Source organism: Megachile rotundata, chromosome 1 (genome assembly GCF_050947335.1).
Source record: "Megachile rotundata isolate GNS110a chromosome 1, iyMegRotu1, whole genome shotgun sequence".
Classification (NCBI taxonomy): domain Eukaryota; kingdom Metazoa; phylum Arthropoda; class Insecta; order Hymenoptera; family Megachilidae; genus Megachile; species Megachile rotundata.
Window position 1 is genome coordinate 13,370,852 of NC_134983.1, and position 19,972 is coordinate 13,390,823.

General features: G+C 35.6%; 1 protein-coding gene across 8 annotated transcripts in view; it reads left to right on the top strand.

Moving 5' to 3' along the window:
- LOC100880783 (klarsicht protein) overlaps nt 1–19,972 on the top strand; it is a 159,482-nt gene that overhangs the window by 87,503 nt on the left and 52,007 nt on the right. For 7 of the 8 annotated variants that reach the window (XM_012280641.2, XM_003701246.3, XM_076532825.1 and 4 more), the window contains 9 exons: nt 287–547; nt 7,724–8,055; nt 8,718–9,270; nt 10,431–10,843; nt 11,875–12,004; nt 12,570–13,034; nt 13,903–14,073; nt 16,079–16,216; nt 18,586–18,691. In XM_012280641.2, the coding sequence (XP_012136031.2) occupies nt 287–547; nt 7,724–8,055; nt 8,718–9,270; nt 10,431–10,843; nt 11,875–12,004; nt 12,570–13,034; nt 13,903–14,073; nt 16,079–16,216; nt 18,586–18,691 (2,569 nt within the window). The remainder of the gene's footprint in view (nt 1–286; nt 548–7,723; nt 8,056–8,717; nt 9,271–10,430; nt 10,844–11,874; nt 12,005–12,569; nt 13,035–13,902; nt 14,074–16,078; nt 16,217–18,585; nt 18,692–19,972) is intronic. The other variant, XM_012280643.2, reaches the window with a different exon arrangement.

Below are 19,972 nucleotides of genomic sequence, written 5' to 3' on the forward strand. Positions count from 1 at the left end.
TCCAGAAATCAGTCTAACAACATGCAAAACTCTTAATCCGTATTTTAAAAATTGTTAACAAACTCTTGTCAAAATGTAAATAACCCGTTATCGAGATAAGAAATAATAAGCTAGTTCAGGTTGCATCTCTCATTTTTTCAATCTGGAAATAGCTAGTCATTAAACGGCCGTAAAGCTAGCGTTAAAATAGGAAATCTATGCGTCATTTCGACACGGTTCTTAGACCTAGCGTTAATCGCAAGGTAGTCGACCAGGGTTTATCGAATCGGGTGATTCGGTGTTTCAGAACGTGGTGCCATACCGTTGCAGTAGCGACAGCGACGAGGAGCCAGTCACGAAGCAGCCTCGACTCAGCCGTAGACATTCGCGAGGTTCTGGAAGGGAATCCCCGGGTCAGTCGGCTCGTTCAACGCGCTCGGACCGCTCGAAACGCCACAAAGCCACGAGATCGCGATACTACGAGGATTCAGCCGCGAGCAAAGCGGAATTCTCCGACACCGACGCGTCTTCTGAGAATCGATCGATCGGCGATGGATCCTACTTCGAGGTGCGTAGAATTCTCTCCTTCCAGCCGGATTTCCTTCATCAGGAATGGATTGAAAAATAACACAATTACAACTAAAACGTGTGAACTTTATTTTAAGAGCTCGGAAGTCATTCGAATGCTGAATTAAAAATGTTTGAACGCGTCGAAAAAATTTGACACCCAATCTCCAACTATTATTTAGAGTCCATCGATCCCATAGTACCCTCACATTAAATATCGACGATAATTCAAATATGAAATTCCTCACCGTTTCTCCATTCACAGTGTTTCTCAATACGATTCATTTCTGAAGCAAATGCATTGATTTCTAAATAATTCAACAGTCTCTGTGCACATTTCTTGAGTGAAAACTCCTAAAAACGGATGACGATTACCAAGGATACAGGAAGCTTCTAGTGACGAAGAAAGTTTTGGTACACATTGTGATTTGCTGAGTGATAAAACAAGTTTCGTGCTGAATTCGTGGTCGAGTTTTGTGATGAATTGTTCCTGGATTTTTATCTCGGGAGAAACGAGGATGGAAGATTTAGTGATGTAGTGTTAATGAACGGGTCTTCGTGAAATTCTTTTATGACAGTTATGGTGTTGCTCTTAGAGTGAGATATTAACCTCGACTAGGTTTTTGTTGAGCCGATTTGGAGCTTGAATTTGTTTCCGTTCTAGCTTTTTTAATGTTATATTTTTTCTTTGGATTTCAGTATATTATTTAAATTTTTAATTTAATTTGAATATATATTTTGTGTCGGTGTTTTTGAAGATTTGGATTATTTTTGACCTGGTTGTTCGTTAATATGGAGTATGAAACACGAAATTTATCTTTTAGACATTGAACGTAAAAGTTTCAAGGATTCTCTTATCCTGTAATCGATAACAAGAATTACTATCAGTTTGGTGCAAACATATTGGGATGAAGTCGACAAATATTTATGATTCGATTCATATTCAGAGGACAAAGTTTGTCATTTTTTGAGAACAAGACTTTTTGCCAAAGTTTTGCTTCGAATACTTTTCAATATTAATCTTCGAATATCATTCATATTTTTATTAGACAAATATTTGTTTAATTAGCAGATTCGATTTTGAGAAAAATAAGTTTGAAAATTTTCCAGAATATTTGTAAGAGAATTTATAAACTTCTCGTTCGTAGAAAACTTTTCAATTGATTCAATAATTAATGACCGTCAGAAATTAGTAAATATAATTATTAGTACCGTTAAATTGTATTATTAATATTTCTGTAACAAGTTGAATGAAAAATTTCTTGAATCATAATATTCTGCAGCCCTCATGAATTTAATCAAAAGTATATACGCAATAGTATCAAATGAATTTAATCAAAAGTATATACACCGTAAACAACGCTGACTAATAATACATTTTGCAAACAACAATCACTTTGGATACACAAAAGTGTTGCCACAGATTATTCAGAACAAAGCAGATTTGCAAATTTTCAACTAACTCGTTTCTATTTTATTGCATTTAATAACTGACTGATAACAGAATATGCGCTTTCTCTTTTAAAATAAAAACTCAATGCTCTCGTGAATGTTCAAAAGATAAAGACGTTATCTTGTGAAAATTCGAAGTTATCACAGCAATGCAGAAAATAAAAATTTCCGAATGATATAGTGCCATGTTATCATTGTTATTACAACAAAAAATTGAGTTTTGAAAAATGTTACGCTATCGTCCACTTGTGACGACATTTATTAATTTATATAATTCATTAATTGTTGAAACAATAGCTGAAGTTATCTTTGAAGAATATTTTCTTGGAAAGACGTGGTTATCTACAAATATAACTGACTATAGAAATTAGTTGAAATACATTTTCTTTTTTCATAAAAAGAAATTTTGTGCACAAGAAATATAACTATTTTTCGAATATACTTTTTGAATAAATACTTTAAATAGAAGTCAGTGAATGTCACACAAAATGGAGTATTGAACAAGTAAATTATTAAGTACAGTATTTCCGTTTCGGGTCAATTTAACCCGGTGCAATACGGTCATTCGAATACGATGACAGACAACTGACTGTAAAGGTGAACCTGATCCTTATTAGCTTAGAAACACACCATTGTTTCGTTTTCAGCTCGCTGAAACCGTCTTGCATACCTGATGCACGTGTCTCAGAACGAAATTCGGAGCATTCCTATTATTTTTAATTTATTGTTTGACACGTTTTCAACTGTATTCTTTTATATCATTAGAATTTTAAAGTTCACCTCGTTTGAATTGCAACGACGAATTTCAGTTTCAGATCATATATTCCATATTCCGTTAACTTCCACATGTATCCGGTCGGTTTTGTGTCGCTGCATCAAAATTCATCGACCAAAACCGTAGAACAGAGAACCTCCCTAAACCCGTTCGACAACGTGGCTCCGCAGGGCCACAGGGCGGATACCTGAATATGAAAATCAGCCTGATCCTTATTAGCTGCCATTGTCTCGTTCCAAGAACAAAAGTGATCGTTGTGCCTCGACGACCCGAGCGTCTCGAAGCTCGCCTCTTCGATCTACCTTGTCGATTTAACCTGTGAACCGTGAATCATTTTTCAATATAGAAAATTTCGTTGTCTTGCTAAGTTTATTTTGGGAGAAATTTATTGTTACGAAAGTTAACAACTTTGGGTCTTAATATTCGAATTCTTTATATTTGGATTCTTCTCGGCCTTTCAAGATTTCTCAGCATTTTTTAACCCATTTGTTCTCGCGAGAATTTATTTTTAAGAAAGGGCAATGCTTCTTAGATTTGGGGAGAATTTGACTTGGGGAGATATAGATTTGGGGAGATATAGATTTGGGAAAGTATAGATTTAGTAACACATAGATCTAGGAAAATGTAGATGTAGAAGAAACAAATTTAAATAAACAGTCGAATCTGCAAAACGTGGATTTAGGAAAACGTGAACCTAGGAAAACGTGGACCTAGGAAAACGTGGATCTAGGAACACGTGGACCTAAGAACACGTGGACCTAGGAAAACGTGGACCTAGGACAACGTGGATCTAGGAACACGTGGACTTAAGAAAACGTGGACCTAGTAAAACGTGGAACTAGTGAAACGTGGACCTAGTGAAACGTGGACCTAGTGAAACGTGGACTTAGTGAAACGTGGACCTAGTGAAACGTGGGCCTAGGAAAACGTGGACCTAGTAAAACGTGGACCTAGTGAAACGTGGACCTAGTAAAACGTGGACCTAGTGAAACGTGGACCTAGTGAAACGTGGACCTAGTGAAACGTGGACCTAGTGAAACGTGGACCTAGTGAAACGTGGACCTAGTGAAACGTGGGCCTAGGAAAACGTGGACCTAGTAAAACGTGAACCTAGGAAAACGTAGACCTAGCGAAACGTGGATCTAGCAAAATTTGAATCTAGGAAAACGTGGACCTAGGAAAAATTGAACCTAGGAAAACGTGAACCTTGAAAAACACGGACCTAGGGAAACAGATCTAAATAAACCATAGACTGAGGAAATTCCCATCCTAGAACATCCAATATTTAAGAAATGCTATTAATCTAATAAGAACTTCTCTAAACTACGTATAAACAATCTGCAGTCTATATGACATGAAAATATTAATTAAGTGACATCAAAATATTAATAAACAGTAAATAACAATAATGGCAATTGTTCCTTTCGCGATATCTAATCTCCGTTTCATAACCAGGGAAGTAAAGGGGCGTTCGCTTAATTATAAAAACAGATTAATATCAAAGGAATTCGTCAAAGGATCGTTGCGTGTATCCACAGTGCGCACGATGCAGCGTTGTATTCATGACACACGTGCTCGTTACCAGTGTGAATGATCTATTAGAGTGCACGGAGTGGAACGCGTACCGTTTCCTTTCGTTGAGTTCCTTTGTTGTCGGTGAAATTGATTTACAACCATCCACCGTTTGTTTTTGACGTTGCAGATGAATCAATTTTGGCAATGAATCGAAGGTGTTGGATTCATTGGTATCACCTTCTAGCCTCTTTCTTTTGTGATCATATTACTGACAGGTGGAGAAAGTTTGAAATCTTGCATAAAGGATTTTTAATAATGTGTCTCTGTGCTTTCAATATTTTCGCTCTCTTTTGTACTCGTTCATTTCAATGACCACGTTGGACACGTTAATTAAAAACGGCGATTTTGTATATATTATTAATTATATGATGAATAGAATAGCGGTTTCATGGTGATTCGATCTTTATCCGTTCGGAGGAATTGATTAATAAGAATGATTGTTCGCTTTTTATGCTTCATTTATCTTTCATTATTTCTTTTCATTGAATGAAGAAATTTCGGTAACACTCTTCGAACTTTCGTGGAGAGATGCAATTTTTAGTGGTGCTTTTTGTGATCGTTTCACATTATTTTTACACATTTTTGGGACCCACTCATTTGCATTATTTTTAAGCATTTTTCCCACTACTCGTTAGTATTATTTTGTAACCATTTCAAAGTTAAAAAGTTTAAGGGTTCAAAAATTTCATAGTTCCAAAATTTAAAGGTTCAAAAACTTCGAAGTTCCAAAGTTATTCAAATTCAATCTTTCAACTTTCAAAATTATAATCTTTCAAAATTCTATCCTTAAAATTTTAACAATTCTGAGGTAAAATATTTTCAATTTCTCAATTTCGACGTCTCAAAGTCCAGATGAGAAAGAAACCGTAATTTAAGAAAATAAACTTGAACTCAATTCGGCAGAAGTTAAGTGGTCATCGAGAATCGAGAACAGCAACTTTGTTATCGTGAAAAGATGTTCCGGAGACGGCGCGAATGGCACGAAAGCGTCCTTTTCCTTTTATTTTTTTCATCGAGGAAGCACGAAAATCCTGAACTCATTGCTTTGCCCGAGCGGAATGAGAACTCGGAGAAAGTGCGGGGCCTTTTACCTTCTGAAATATTCACCAAGCGAAATAAAATAAAAATTGAAATTGATGTGTAATTACATACGTGACGTCTAAGGAACGTGCTTGCTTTTCAGTTACATCAATTTCTTCCATCTTCACAAGCTGGGAAAGAATATTCTCGCTTACCAGGGAAACCAGTTTCCTGGCTTATTACTTCGTTTCGGTGTGTCTTTTTCTTTCTGTTTAATCTTTTTTTCGATTATCAACTGATTCATTCGGTCTGTGGAACGTGTTGCGTAAACGCTTATTGCACCTTCAGATAAATTTTTATTTTATTGATTGTCCGAGAAACAGTGTTCTTCTTTTGAGATTTATTGTTGCTCGGTCGTGTCGAGTAATTTATTAGCCTCTCTGTAATGCATTCGATAATTCATTATTGGTTAGCTTTTAAACCTTAATTTATGCGAAATTAAGGTTTAAGATTTTTCAATTTATGCAAAATTGAGATTGATGGTAATTTAATTCAATTTGGAAAATTGTTTAATAAGTTCAAAAGATCAGGTAGCAAAGAATTTTCATGAAGAAGTAACATTAGAAAATTGTTTATATTATGTACAAAATTTTAAGTATCAGTTGTTAGCTTACAGGAAACATTCTTTGATATAAATATCATTCTTGTTTTATACAAAATTTTTAAAGAATAGACAGATTAAAAAGACGGTTATAAATATGTTACAAATAAAGTTAGCATAAAATTAATGTTATAAAATAAAGTTCCCTGTCGACACTTTCAGTTTCATATTAAATTCGTTCAAAATCCTGACAAGTATTTTATTTTCAATAAATTCACTTTCAAGATATTTTAACTCTCTTTACTACATATTCTTCGAAGTATCGTACTTCTATTTATCGTCGAATAAATAATTTTTCTGATAAAACAACTTCAAGAATATCATACAAATACGACTTGACGATCAGCTCATAATTTTATTTTTCTCTATGATTCGCTAGAAAAATATACAAGTAAAATATAACTAGTAAAACTAATGTTCTACCTCTAAACTGAAATATTGTAAAGCCTTGGAAACATAGTAATAAATATGTTCAGCAGAAGTGAAAAAGGCAAACATGTAAAAACAGCTGTTTCTTTTTCGCGTTGCGCTGATTAAAATTTTTCATTGTGCTCTCTGTGTGAGCATGTCGAACCGTTTTTATACTGAAACAATGTAAAATTTTTGTGATTGCATCAAAGCCTTAGTTGGTTTGTTCGAACAATAAATAGTGATTGAGTAGTGTGTTAAGTGAAAAGAAATCTGCCACGAAACGAGCACGCACGGTGGCCAGTAGCGCGTGCACAACGAATCGGATACGCACGTACTTTCATGAAGATGTCCTGTAATATTCTCGGGGCTTTTTTGTCTTTGAACGGTGTTACGGTTTCGTGTCGATAATTCGATGCTATATACCTTATATTTTTTATTCGAAGTTCTGAGGAAAAATTAGAATCGCTGGCCTTTGTGTTCAAGCTTTCTTATGTTGGGAGAATTGAAAATAACTTTCTCGTTCTTTGTTACAACTTTAGGCGGATGAAATTTCGGGTCTTCTAATTTTTATATTTTTAGATTTTCATGTTTCTAAATTTTCCAATTTTTGGGTTTTGAATTTTTTTAGTTTTTAGATTTTTGTAGTTTCAATTTTTGGATTTCCAGATTTTCATATTTCATATATCAGTATCATTAATTAACTAACAATATTATTAATGAACATTAATATCATTGTTCGCCACTTCATCTGACAGACGTTTACAGCCATCACTCACAGTAAATATATAACACCTACGAGTCCACCTGAAAGTCCACGTAGCCTCAGATATATCGTTTCTCAATAAAAAACATCTTCAACAATCTTAACTCTCCAAAAATATCCTTTGTACACATAATGATTCATTTCCAAAATAGTTATAATAGTTCCTAGTTATAATAATTTATAATAGTTCCCACCAAAAAATATTCAATCATCGTTTTGATATTTTAACGTAATATCGTAGTAGCGTTTATGTTAGCGTTCCAGTTAGCGGTTTGATCGATAATTAACTTCTTATCGTGAACAAATTATCGCGATAATCTGCTCGCGCTTCAAAGCCCGCCAGTCACAAGCGAGGATCGTAAACGCGCGGATTCTCTCGACGATGTTCGCGTTTTCCACTTCAAAACACAGAGCTTGTTAAAAATGACGTTCTCCTGTGATCACAGATTAATCGATCAATCGACAACGACGATAACACCAGTAAAGTTCACGAAATTCAATTAGCAACTATTGATTGCAGGATGAATTATGTCAGTTGTGTGTGATGGAAGCAAAGTCCGAGGGAGCGGAAAATCCCCGAGAAAGAATAAATCGAATCGCGTCCAGTTTGGGCGATCAAGGTGAAGAGGGTGACATCGAGGAGGACGCCGTCAGCGAAGAGGACGAAGAAGACGAAATGCCACCGACACCCGACACCGTTCCGATGACAAATTCGACGGCCATCGAGGAAAACTGCGATCAAATCGACGGTCAACCCGCAGGAAACGTTGAACAATCGAACAGCAATAATCTGATCGCTAACGAACCTGTGAAACGTCGCAGAGCGACTGAGGAGGTCGCCTCTTTTAACACGTAAGTCGCTCTTATCAGCACGTTTTATCTCGTGGGCGTGTGCATCGTGATTGACGACGTGCTCAAACACAAGTTGACAGTATATCTTGTCCTTTTCGGTTATTTTCGGAGAGTTATACTCGTTTCTGCAACGATAAGATAGTACAAGGTACAATTGTTTCGGGTTTAGTTTTTATTTGACAAATATAGTTTGTACAAATTCGTTAGGTTTGATAACATTTTGTATTCATTCGTGTTGAGACGGCGATGAAGCTGTGCATCGAGGACTGCTTAAACTTTTCGAGGTGATGTAAATTTTATATTGTAGATCGTAGATGTGAATATGTTCAAGTTTATTTTAGTGTAGGAAAGATTTATTGTAGATTCTTGTTATATTGCCATTTTATAGTATGTACAAATGAAGATGAACACTGTTATATTGTAGGAGAAATTTTTTTGAACATCTTGCATTTTTAAAGAATTTTTTACTGTATTTTGCACGTGGTAATGTAATGAAAGTTTATAATATTGACAGATGTTTTGCAACGCGTTATGTTAGAATTAAACAGAAAATACCATCAAATCTCGAAGGTCACTTCGTCCCTGCACCCATAAAATTAATCCCACACAAGCTTAACGTCTGCGAATGTAACCCGTCATTGAACCAAACCGTCTTCTATCAGATCCGACAGGAAATCGAAGAACTGCGCGACCTTCTACTTCAAACACCTGGACACCGACTCGGAGCAGAACGAGGAGGCGGCAATCGTGGCCGAAGAGTCGTCCGAAGAGGAGTGGACGTACACGTCGTCGCGAGCGAACAACGTTTCGGAGCAACGTGAAAGGAACGTGGTGGTACGTTTAGATTTCGGCGAATCGCAGTGCAACAACGACCCGGAGACCACGAAGACACTGGTCGAGAAACCCGTGGAAGAATCGGTGGTCGGTATGGGGAACGTCGAGGAGACATCGAACGAAATCGACGCGTCCTCTCAACACGAGAAGGACAGTGACGACGAAACGAAAAACGACAAGACGAGCATACAGAGGCTCATCAAGGAGGTAGAGAAATTGGTCGGCGAGGAAAGACGCACAGGGGCGGCCAAGACGTTTCCACCACTCATACTCGACGATAAGAAGGGTATATCGAGTAATCATCGTGCCAAGCACGCGCGAATAAAGGAGTGGTTGAAATTGAACTCTGCTCGTGGACACGATGGACGATCTACGTCACAGGTAGGTTGCAATTATTGCTATTGTTGCGGGGTGTGTATTGTTCGATGCTTACCTTTTACGGACGTAAGGATGTAGGATCTTTTTTTACTTATTTCCTCTTTCTTGCTGGGGATAGGTTGTTTCATGCTAATCGAAACACGAGGAAAGTGTGCCTCATTGTTCTTGGAAATGAAATTTAATGTGCGGTAGAGTGAAACTTTATTGTAGTCTGAACCTCTTTGTTGAAGCTTGATAAAATCCAATTTAAATTTGCTACGTGTTGGAGAGAATTTTTAAATTTAGAGATTGCTTCGAATTTTTGTGTGGAGTCTCTGGATTTTAAGAAAGTCTTTCATTCGAGAAGTTCAAGCTTTCATTAGGCTGTGTTTATACTGTTTTGTTTTGCAAAAAGATTATGCGGTAATGATATGTATTTTTTGAAGTTCAAGTACAGGTCTGGGCGAGGCTGTTCACTTTCTTCGACAGTCTCGTTCAGGGCCATATAGCGGGATCTCGGTGTGATTGTACGTACATATACACTTTAGTGCTGCGTAGGCTTTCTTCGAATGACACGCACTTAAACTTGAAAGTTTTTAAATTCATCAATTTTTTATATTCTTAACAAATTTTATAATTCCCTAAGTTGCTAGCTTTCTGTCATAAGTCGCTTTTATTAAAATCTTGATTTTTATCAAAATGAAAAATTAATATTTTATCGTTTATTTATTTCGACTTGATTGATCATTTTCTGATTAATCGAAATTTACACAAGATTTACGGTCTTTGACCAGTCATTTTTCATTTGAAACTAAAGCAGAAAAATAAATAAATGTCAATATGTAAACTATCATATAAAACTATTCTCTATCTTCACAAAAGTTAACATATCACATCTTCACATGTATAAATTACAAAAATAACTATTAAGTACATACAACATGCAATTAAATGTTAATATTTATGATATAACGAAACATAAGAAATAAAAGATCCATCATCTTTACTGGTTCCATTGACCTAGCGTTAACGAGTAAAAAAAGCTGAACAAAAATGTCGGAGTAGAAAGGAAAAGAATGGTCCGAGTTTTGGAGTGGGTCCGCGTTAAATAGATAAAGGCGTTTTAACGAGGCTTCAAGTGAATTATAACGTTTCGTAACAATTGTAATGAACGCGAATTACAGCCGTTGGATAGTTGCGATGCGAGCGGCGAGTACACGACCGAAGAATCCGACGGGGAGAGGCAGTCCGTTTCGTCGGAGGATCTGCAGAGCAGTGTAGCAACGTATCGGCGATTCGAAGGTGCACTCGGTTGCACGTCTCAGTCAGTGTCGCAAGAGATATTCGACGACGCCGATAAGACGCCGATGAACGAGACCCATCCGATGCTGGACTCCAGCACGCCGAAAGTCGTGATGCGATCCAAACAGAAATCGAACGGTCCCAGGCCATGGAGTGTCTCGTGCATCTCGCAGATCGGCAACAACGCTAATCTGAATCAAACCAACGACCCGATTTCGCAATTCTCCATCTCCGAGACGGCGCTTCATCAATTGATTGCTACTCCTCCGACCAAATCCGTGTCCTTAGATGCAACGTGAGTAATTTATTATTACCATTTTCTTATTTTTGTGAGAATAGCTTGATAGCTAGTCGATATAGTAGATATGTAGTGATAGCTTGTCAAGAATATTTTGTACCTTGCTTCAATTGAAGTTACAGGCGAACACGAAAATTTCTTTTCTTGAAATTTTGTGAAAAATATTTCGGTTAATAGCAGAGAATATATAGAATTTTTGAGAGATAGAAATTTTTTAGTTTTGCCTTTTAAACCGCTGCAATCTCTTCGAATCCAGCTTACCCTGATTTCTTAAACATAAATTACAGTTTTTATTTCTTTCTAAGTGTCAGAAAATAAAAATCTCGTATAACTTCATATGAAACTCTCATACGATGGTGAGCAGTATAATTGTGCAAATGTGAATGATTTTTTAATATTTTAATCTGTAGCGTTCATAAATAAGATTTTCAAGTATTTTTTGTAGCTCTAATATTTTTTTTAATATACACATACTCTAGAAAAATATTCGAAGTCCATAGCTTTAGACACCTTTTAATGATGGTAGCATTATGTTGGTTACCAGAAAACCATATCAATCAACATGTTAAACTTAGCTTACAGTTACAGCAGAAGCGTTTTCTGACTAACTCTGACGAATAGGTCCAACATGTGCAATAATTCTCGTAGGGATTTATTTTTTAGGCTATTTTAATGTATTCGTCGGAACAATATTTATATTACTTTCTCAAAAGATAACGTTGAAGAGGAACAGTTTGTCCAACCATAACTCTTTGTTTTTGTTGACATTTATGTCTCTTTGCATCATTATTTCTCTTTATGTGCCAGCAGCACATGGTAACCCATTTATGGGCTGACCGTGCCCAACGTAGCTTGACTTCGATGATCTTACGGATACCGGTAGAGAGTACGTGGTTGGGCCGTTAACAGAACCGTAGATCATCAGAAAACGTTTCTAGACCCGTAGCCTTAATTAAAGCTATCACTCTTAGACGTCCGTTTCAAGACCCTAAGTTCTCACTTTTGTTTTCTCGCTTTCTGAATTGCAGAGGATCACGGAAGTCCTTCAACAATTCAACGTCCACATTGCTGGAGGAGTCGATCATATGTCACGATGGCCGTGTGGTTCGAAACAGCTCGTTGCGCAGAAAAAAGAGCAGATTACGCAAGAAGAATCTGGTAAGAGTGCTATTGAATTAGCCAACAAATTTTGTCGCTAAATGACTTTCACTTCTTGTATTTAACTTATATTCTTTTTCTTCGACAAATTTTTATATGATCTATACCTAGCCCACGTCTACTTTTTCTAACACAACAGATGTTTAAGGGTAATATAAAACTTGTTTATTTATAGTAAATAAAGAGTACCATATGGTATAAGAGATGTACCACAAAATATACAAATTATTCTATATTTATTTATATTAACTCTATTTATACTATCTGCTGATAATATTGGTTATAAGTACTGAGTACAATTTGTGGATGAAAATATTCCCAAAATAAAACTTCGATATGAACTTAGAAATCAGTGGTATCCACTGCTTCACTCAAATCCCTTTAAAGACAAAAATGTACATCAAGCCTTACACTTGTTTCGAATGTATTGAATATCTGCATGAAATTTGTATATAAATGTAGATGAATTCATTTAAAAAAAGATTAGGTATTTTCCACAAAGAACACACGCGAATAAAATCCATGAGTTTCTGAGCGTAAATAAAAGTCTGTTCACCATCGCTAGGGCCGCAAGAGCGATTCCAGCTCGGAGGGTGTGAACGCGAATCATTCCGCCGGAAGTGACGGTAGTTCGTCGAATCAGCAACGTTCGCCCCGCAAGATAAGCGGAAGTCGTGGTATACGTACGATCTCGAGAGATTGCCACGGTCGTTTGACCACCCTGGTGAAATCCGGCTCGTTCTCGGGGTGCACCTCGCATCAGCAGCTTTCTGCAGAGAGGACGATCGTCAGCGACCCGACTCCGCCGTTCAGGTTACCTTGCTGCACTTCGGTGGCTTCCACGTCCGAGACAGAACCCGAAGAGCAACGTAATTGCACGCGAGGCTGCTTCACGTACGACGACAATCTGCTGGATACCGTTCTAAGCAACAAGGAGCTATGCAACCAGCAACTGAACGTCGACAGCGACGTGGAGATGAACAGCCTCGGCAACAACTCGTTCTCCGAGCAGGCTTGGGATAATTATCAGGTAAACGCGTTTAATCCTTAAACGTTTGAACGAGGCCGTTGTTGTTGTCCTCTGTGTCAGTAAATGTCACTGCGTCACCATCACTTGGCGGAATTAATGGCGTTGACTATGGTAGAGGAAACCGTTAGGGTTGCAATCTTGACCAACACTTTTACAAATCGTTTCACTTGGATTTATGTCGGAGTGCAATTTTGTGCAGATTTGCATACATAATTGAACTGACGGTTCTGTCTATGTGGTTAGGTTGCTAATTCGGGTTGAGTGCAGTATTCCTGGGTTAATTGGATTCGTGTTTATGTTGCAATCTGAGTAACCTGGTTTTTGTGGCTATAAAGTAGGGGAAGTAAGAAGTGATGCAGAAGTTGAATGACTAGAGGAGACTATTTCTGTCTTATTAGTTTGAAATTGGAAATTGGTATTGAAAGTTTGCAGCGTCTGAATTTCCAAATTATCAAATTCCAAATTGTCAAGTGGTTAGATACATAAATTTCCAAATTTTGATTTCTAAAATTTCCAGATTCCTCAGTTTCCAAATATATCCCATATAGTTAAATTTCCAAATAGCTGAATTCCCAAATACTCTTACCTCCAACTCCCTAAATTGTCAAATTCCAAATCTCCAAATCCAAATTTTCAAAATCTCTAAATCCAAATATCCCAAATATCCAAATCCTGAAATCTCCAAATTTAAAAATCCCAAACTTCCTAAATTCCAAAATTCGCAATTTAAATTTAAACTCCTTCAAATTCCCAAATCTCAGAGTTCTATTTTTACAAAAAAAAAAAAATTGAGTGAAATTAAAAGAATGTGAGATGTCTCCATTAACCTGATACGATTACTAATTTTCAAGTTCTTTGTTATCGACAGGAAAAATATATGAGCGAGCCATACAGCGAAGCACCTGACGTGGAAACGGCCCGAAGATTATTGGAGTTTGGAGATGATTACCGAAACTTCCTCGACAGTCAGTCGGATTGTGCTTCCAGCATGAGTGCAGTTCCAACTAGTTCGCCACTGCCTAGAAGTCGTATGCATCATGTACGTTCTATTCTATTCTTCTTACTTGATCAAGTGTCTATATTCTTTCTATGATGTGCACACTTCTGTTTATCATATGGTAAAAAGAAACATCATGTCCAGTAATCCCAATTACACCAACTGTCCAAATTCACACAAAATGTTGTTCACACAAGATTAAATTTCTTAACACTCCTTTTTTGAACAAGTGTAAGATCTTTAGTTGTTAGTATTGTACATAAACATATGTGTCGAGAAGTTGCTGTGGAAGAATTCCTCTGCAGTAAATAAAAGTTTGGTATTTTGTGTTTAAACGAACGTCGTGTGAATGTTTGCAATAAATTCATTTTTACCTTGCAACCTTGTCACCGAATTATTACCTTGTACCAGTTTCGATTACTCGCACCCTGTAACACCTTTGTGTACGCGTATCAGTCGATACTTAAATTGTTCACAATTTCCGTTTCTTATTATCTTGATTGTAACGTACAACGATTCTTAGCGTTCGTTTTCTTTTTGAGTTCGTGTTGCCGCGTTGAAAAGAAATTTCCTTTCACTCGATCCCACTGTGTTGAATCTCTTCGTCTGTTATCGAGACGTCGCTTGAGACGAACGCGTCTCTGCGATGACGATATCTTAACGAGGGTAAACGATGTAATTACAGATACAGTCGCTGCTGAAAATACTTTTACAGACGATATGTAGAGCAAGATTTCGTGACAACGAATCAGTCATTGTGAATTGCATTTCTGATAAATATCGTGGGATACCTATCTCTGGTACTGTTAGTACGTATTTTATGCAGTCGACTTCTGTTATTCTTCGATCATTTTTATGTGGAAAAAGGGGCTTGGAAGTTTCTGTGTTACGTACAGTCACGTGCGGAGTACAATTGCTTTAAGTGTGAGAGTAGGAGGGTCTTTCGCCATTTGCAAATGTTGAGGATCATACTGGAGTTTAGGGAAAATCTAGAGGTTGGGGAGAGCCTAAGAATACATAGACGGAAATTTCTTATTTGAAAATTTCATTTAGAAATTTGTAGATTTAAAAAAATAGAGAACTTGTACCTTTGAAAAATGCAAAAGCTGTATATTTAGAAAAAATTAGTAACTTAGAAAAATTAAAAATTTGTAAATTAGAAAAATTAAAAATTTGTAAATTAGAAAAACTAAAAATCTGTAAATTAGAAAAATTGAAAATTTGTATCTTAAACAAAATAAAAAATTTGTAAATTTGAAGTACTGCAAGTCTGTAAATTTAGAAAAAATTAAACATGTATAAGTTTAAAAAATTGTACATTTTTAAATAGATTATACATATTCTTTTTTTTATCACATAATATGATTCTGACTAATTCTTTTGTAGCTATATTTTGGAGTGTTAAGTATTACAATCATTGCACATGTTAGTAATATTGGACCAATTATATATATAGATATATACATTAAGAGTATTTGAAGATTAGTTCGTTATCTTCAAATTAACAGGTCTTAGATAACTACGATAAGTTAATTTCGAGAAATGTGTGTTTTTATTCCAACAAGTTTGAGCATCACTGGCAGACAGAAACTTCGTCAGCTTCTCTTTGTTCTGCTTCGATATCTTTTAACCAGTGGTGCTCAAACATTTTGTTCCAAATTCTTAAGAGGTCACAGTGAAAACTAACACGATTACAGGAAGACTATTCTATGAACCTCACAATATCTACAATTGTACTCAAAGCGAGCGATATTAATAAAACTTTGATAATTATCAGTTTATTTCATTAATTTATTTATAACAACGTTATACGTCAATGAAAATTAAAAGTAAGAGTGCATTTTGATCTTAAATTAATATGAAGTTATAAAAATTAGTATCAAGTTTTAAAAAATTATAAAAATTTCTATGAGAGTATTCACAAAAGAAAATTCAAGATTGCACATCAAATGTACAAAAGAGCAATAGCTATAACATGCCACCTTCTTTTCAGCGATACATTTTAATTAGCCCTAATTAATTAAACTCTACGTTGTACTTGTTACAGGAAATGATTGATACCACAGAGGACAGCGACAGTGACGTAGAGGATATCCGGAACGTGGTGGAAAAATCGCAATCTCAGTTAGCCCTCGCTGAAAATCTATTCGCGAGGTCTAATAACGGAACGATGCCAGATGATTGCGTACGTATGATATTGAGTATATTATTCCCTTGGTCTTGCGTTGGGAAAACAGTATACAAATTGTTCAAGTGCTTTTTAAAAGGCTTTAAAAAGTTTGCTTCTCTTTTCTATCGCAAAATTGCCTCTACGAGTGTTAATATTGTAAGCATGTGTGAACGCATGAAGTGTTTCGTTTGCAATTTGGTGTCGTCTGTTTCACACGATTACGAGAAGTGTGATTAGTTACGCTTTTACTCTTGCGTTTTTATTTTTAATTTTGCGAATACCTTAGCGTATCTTACTAGTGGTTGCGTTTAGCGAGCTTTGTAGAATAAGTATGCTTTAATCCATGGTACTGTGATCGATATCTGACATTTTGAAATTTTTCTAAGCCTTTGAACTGACGACCTTGTGGATGTTCTTGTATGATGTACGATTAATTTAAACACATTTTAGAGCAGATTAGATATGTATGTAAAATGTATATTATTTTTAACGAAGGTTTGATACATTTTATATTGTAGATGAAACTACTTATGCCGCAAAGTTTACTTTTGTGTACTCTGCAAATAAAGTACGAAATTTCAGTAGATAATTACAGAATAATTATTAATAATTACATGGAGTAGGTATGCATAAAAAGTAGCGAGCATTTAATAAAATTTCATTCTGTAGCTTTTTGTAAATAAGATTATCTCAAAAAAAGTGTTGTACCATAAAATCAACTTGTAACTTTACAAGTATTATGTTGAATGAATATGAAATACATACTTATTCGAATGAAGAAAAAAATGGTTATATAGCAATAGTCTGCATGTTTACTATTACCTTGTCCTTATTCCTCGCTTTTGCAATGTATACAAATCACGGAGACAAACGTTCGCTCGAGGGAGCAGTTTTGTCTCTGGCTTGCTGCACAGTGTTGTCCTTTGCAAGGATACCTTCACTCAGGAAAATGCTGAGACGGTGCTTCTGAATGACAAGATGTAAGGTACAGTTATATTCAAGGCTTTCCGTAATTATATGCAATACAGAGCGTTTCAAAATTAAATAATTGCTCTACAGTTCACAGAAGCAAGAAACGTTACTGTGGTAAAATTAATAATTTTAATACATCTTAATAAACTACAATCCTTTTTTAGTAAAACTGATGTTTGTAAACTACTGAAATAGTTGGCTGGCAAACTTTTCAACTAATTATCTAATATGTGACATAAATGAAAATTACATCTGGAGTGTCTCTGGAAGATGAATAATAAAATGAATTTTCAGCGATAAATTAAAGTATCAAATCTTTTATGCAACATTGTATTAAATTGTTCTTTAATGATTGTTAATAATCTTTTCTGTATTCGAAACTAAGTTTCGTTATGAAACATTGAAACACTCTGTACGTCCGCCTATCCCTTTTTCCTTTATTAATTACTGCTTTCGTCAGCTGAAATAAAGCGAACAGTATCAAGCGTAATGAAGTGCTAACTGGTGTACTGATTTTCATCTTGTTACCATTAACCTGTTAGCGAAGTTTTTTTATTTATTAAGGAAGTTGATGCATGTAATACAAAATGAATGAAAACAGGTAGTGGTTTAATTTCTTAATAAATGAGGATCGACAGACAAACTCATCTTCTTCATACCGGATTAATTACCGATAAACGCTCATAATTCATAGGATATGTTGCTCAGAGTTATTGGAAGTTGTACCATGTATACTTTTGAAGCAAATGAGGATGATATGGAACAAAATGAATATGTTGTGTTAAAAATGAATAACTAATTTATAATTGCATGATACAGGTATAATTGCGTGACTTGCAATAATGACTATGTAAACGTTGTTAGTGCGCGTTAACAGGTTCAAGACTGTTTTATCAGTGTCGATATAAATTAAACTTTTTGTCATAACTTATGTATGTAAATTGGCTCATTTTCTATTAATATCGCAACAGGGTAAATTGTATTAATGCAAGTCTAACGTTCTTCATAGAACACACATTTTCATCCATGTTCCACAAAATAATAAAAAAGAGAATTCGTTAAAAAATATATTTAAACATTATATTAAACAATTACATTAGGTTCGATGCAATTAGAATCTCTAATAATTGGAAATCGAATGTAATATCTTTTGATTTTGAGCATAAAAATATTACATCATTTTGATAATTTAAAACGAAATATAAAACTTTCTAACTTCGAGCAATATACCGAAGTAGCCTAATTATTCTGTGCGTTAAAAATTCCTTCTGCGTTGCAATTGCTTGAACAGTGCTATTCTGCTGAATTTAAGAGATAATTGGCTCGGTGTTGATTCTTGCATGACGCTTTGTAAATACGGTGTATCTGAAAGTGACTGTAAGAATACTGATTTTTGACGTTTGTGTTTGTAGACGGAAGTCGAGTGCGCGTGTAGAGAAAATTTACGATGCCTTCACGCGTTATTGGAGTCGGTCAGCAATTCGTTCAGAAGCGAAAAGTACATGAAACAAGTTCGTGGTGAGTACAATAATCAAATTCAACGTCGATCATTCTCTATTTCGTTGTCATATATGACCGCCGTGTTAGTTACCGCTCTGAGCGGCCTTGTCTTCCTACTTCTATCATAATTCTTTCCTCTCTTTTGTCAAACCTAAAACGGTTTTCAATTGAACATTCTAAACAGGCGAGAAGAGGTGGTTCAGAGGAATGCTTCCCTCGTATCGAGCGATCGTTTTGTTCATTCTGATCGCTTTGCTTCACGATACTTTCAATTTAGAACCCATTATTTTAAATGTTGAGAGTTAAGTTTGTACAAAATATTTTATCGAGCTTAATCAGTGGATTCTTCATATCTCATGGAGAATACTGAAATTTGCCAATGGGTTCAGAATCATTGACACACGTTTCCCAAAGAGGTTCATCAATACCAGAATTGATCGACAAGTCTTAATCGCACTTACAGATTTTCTTTAAGGTCTCTGTGTTTAGTTTGATTCGTATTTTGGCGATATCTTATTTTGTGATAGTTAATTTTACAGCGATACGGTGACAAGTATGAATCTCGCTATATTGCCACGGACGAAGCTGGGAGAAGATTCTTGGAATTGGCGATATAATGCGTGATTATGTTGCACACGACGCGCGATGTGTGGTAATATAACGCGTGGCGATACAACGCGTAGTAATAAAAAACATGGCGTCATTCAACGCATGGCGATACAACGCGTAGTAATACAAAACATGGCGTCATTCAACGCGTGGCGATCTACAATTTTGCGCCTTTTTATATAATAATGGTGAAGCCATTGCTATTACGTAAAAAGATATTATAAACGTTGGCAGTAAAGCAAGAGTTCACTGTATTTATAAAATGAATTCACCACCGTTAATTGTGATTATATTTGAAGATATATTGTTGAGTCTAATGGAACTTCATTCTACTCTATTGAATAATAATTCTCATATATTGCATTGTTCGAAAATTTCTTCACATGCATTACTGATGCATAGTCAGAAAGTTTGTCAGATAAAGCTTCACTGAATTCTGGTATTGATGAAAATTGTGTCGATGATTTTAACGATGATTTCAAATCTTTTCTTGATAATTCGGAGCTGTATAGTCATAAGAGTGGTAACTAGCAGAACTTATTCGTTTAACAAAGTCTTATTCTTGATTAAGTTAAACATTTCACGAGCTAGCGTGTGTAAATAATACTTTTGTAAGTGATTTACGAAGACTGATATGCAAGTATTAGTATGTAATATACTTTTCTTTGAGAACATATTCTCCGAGATATC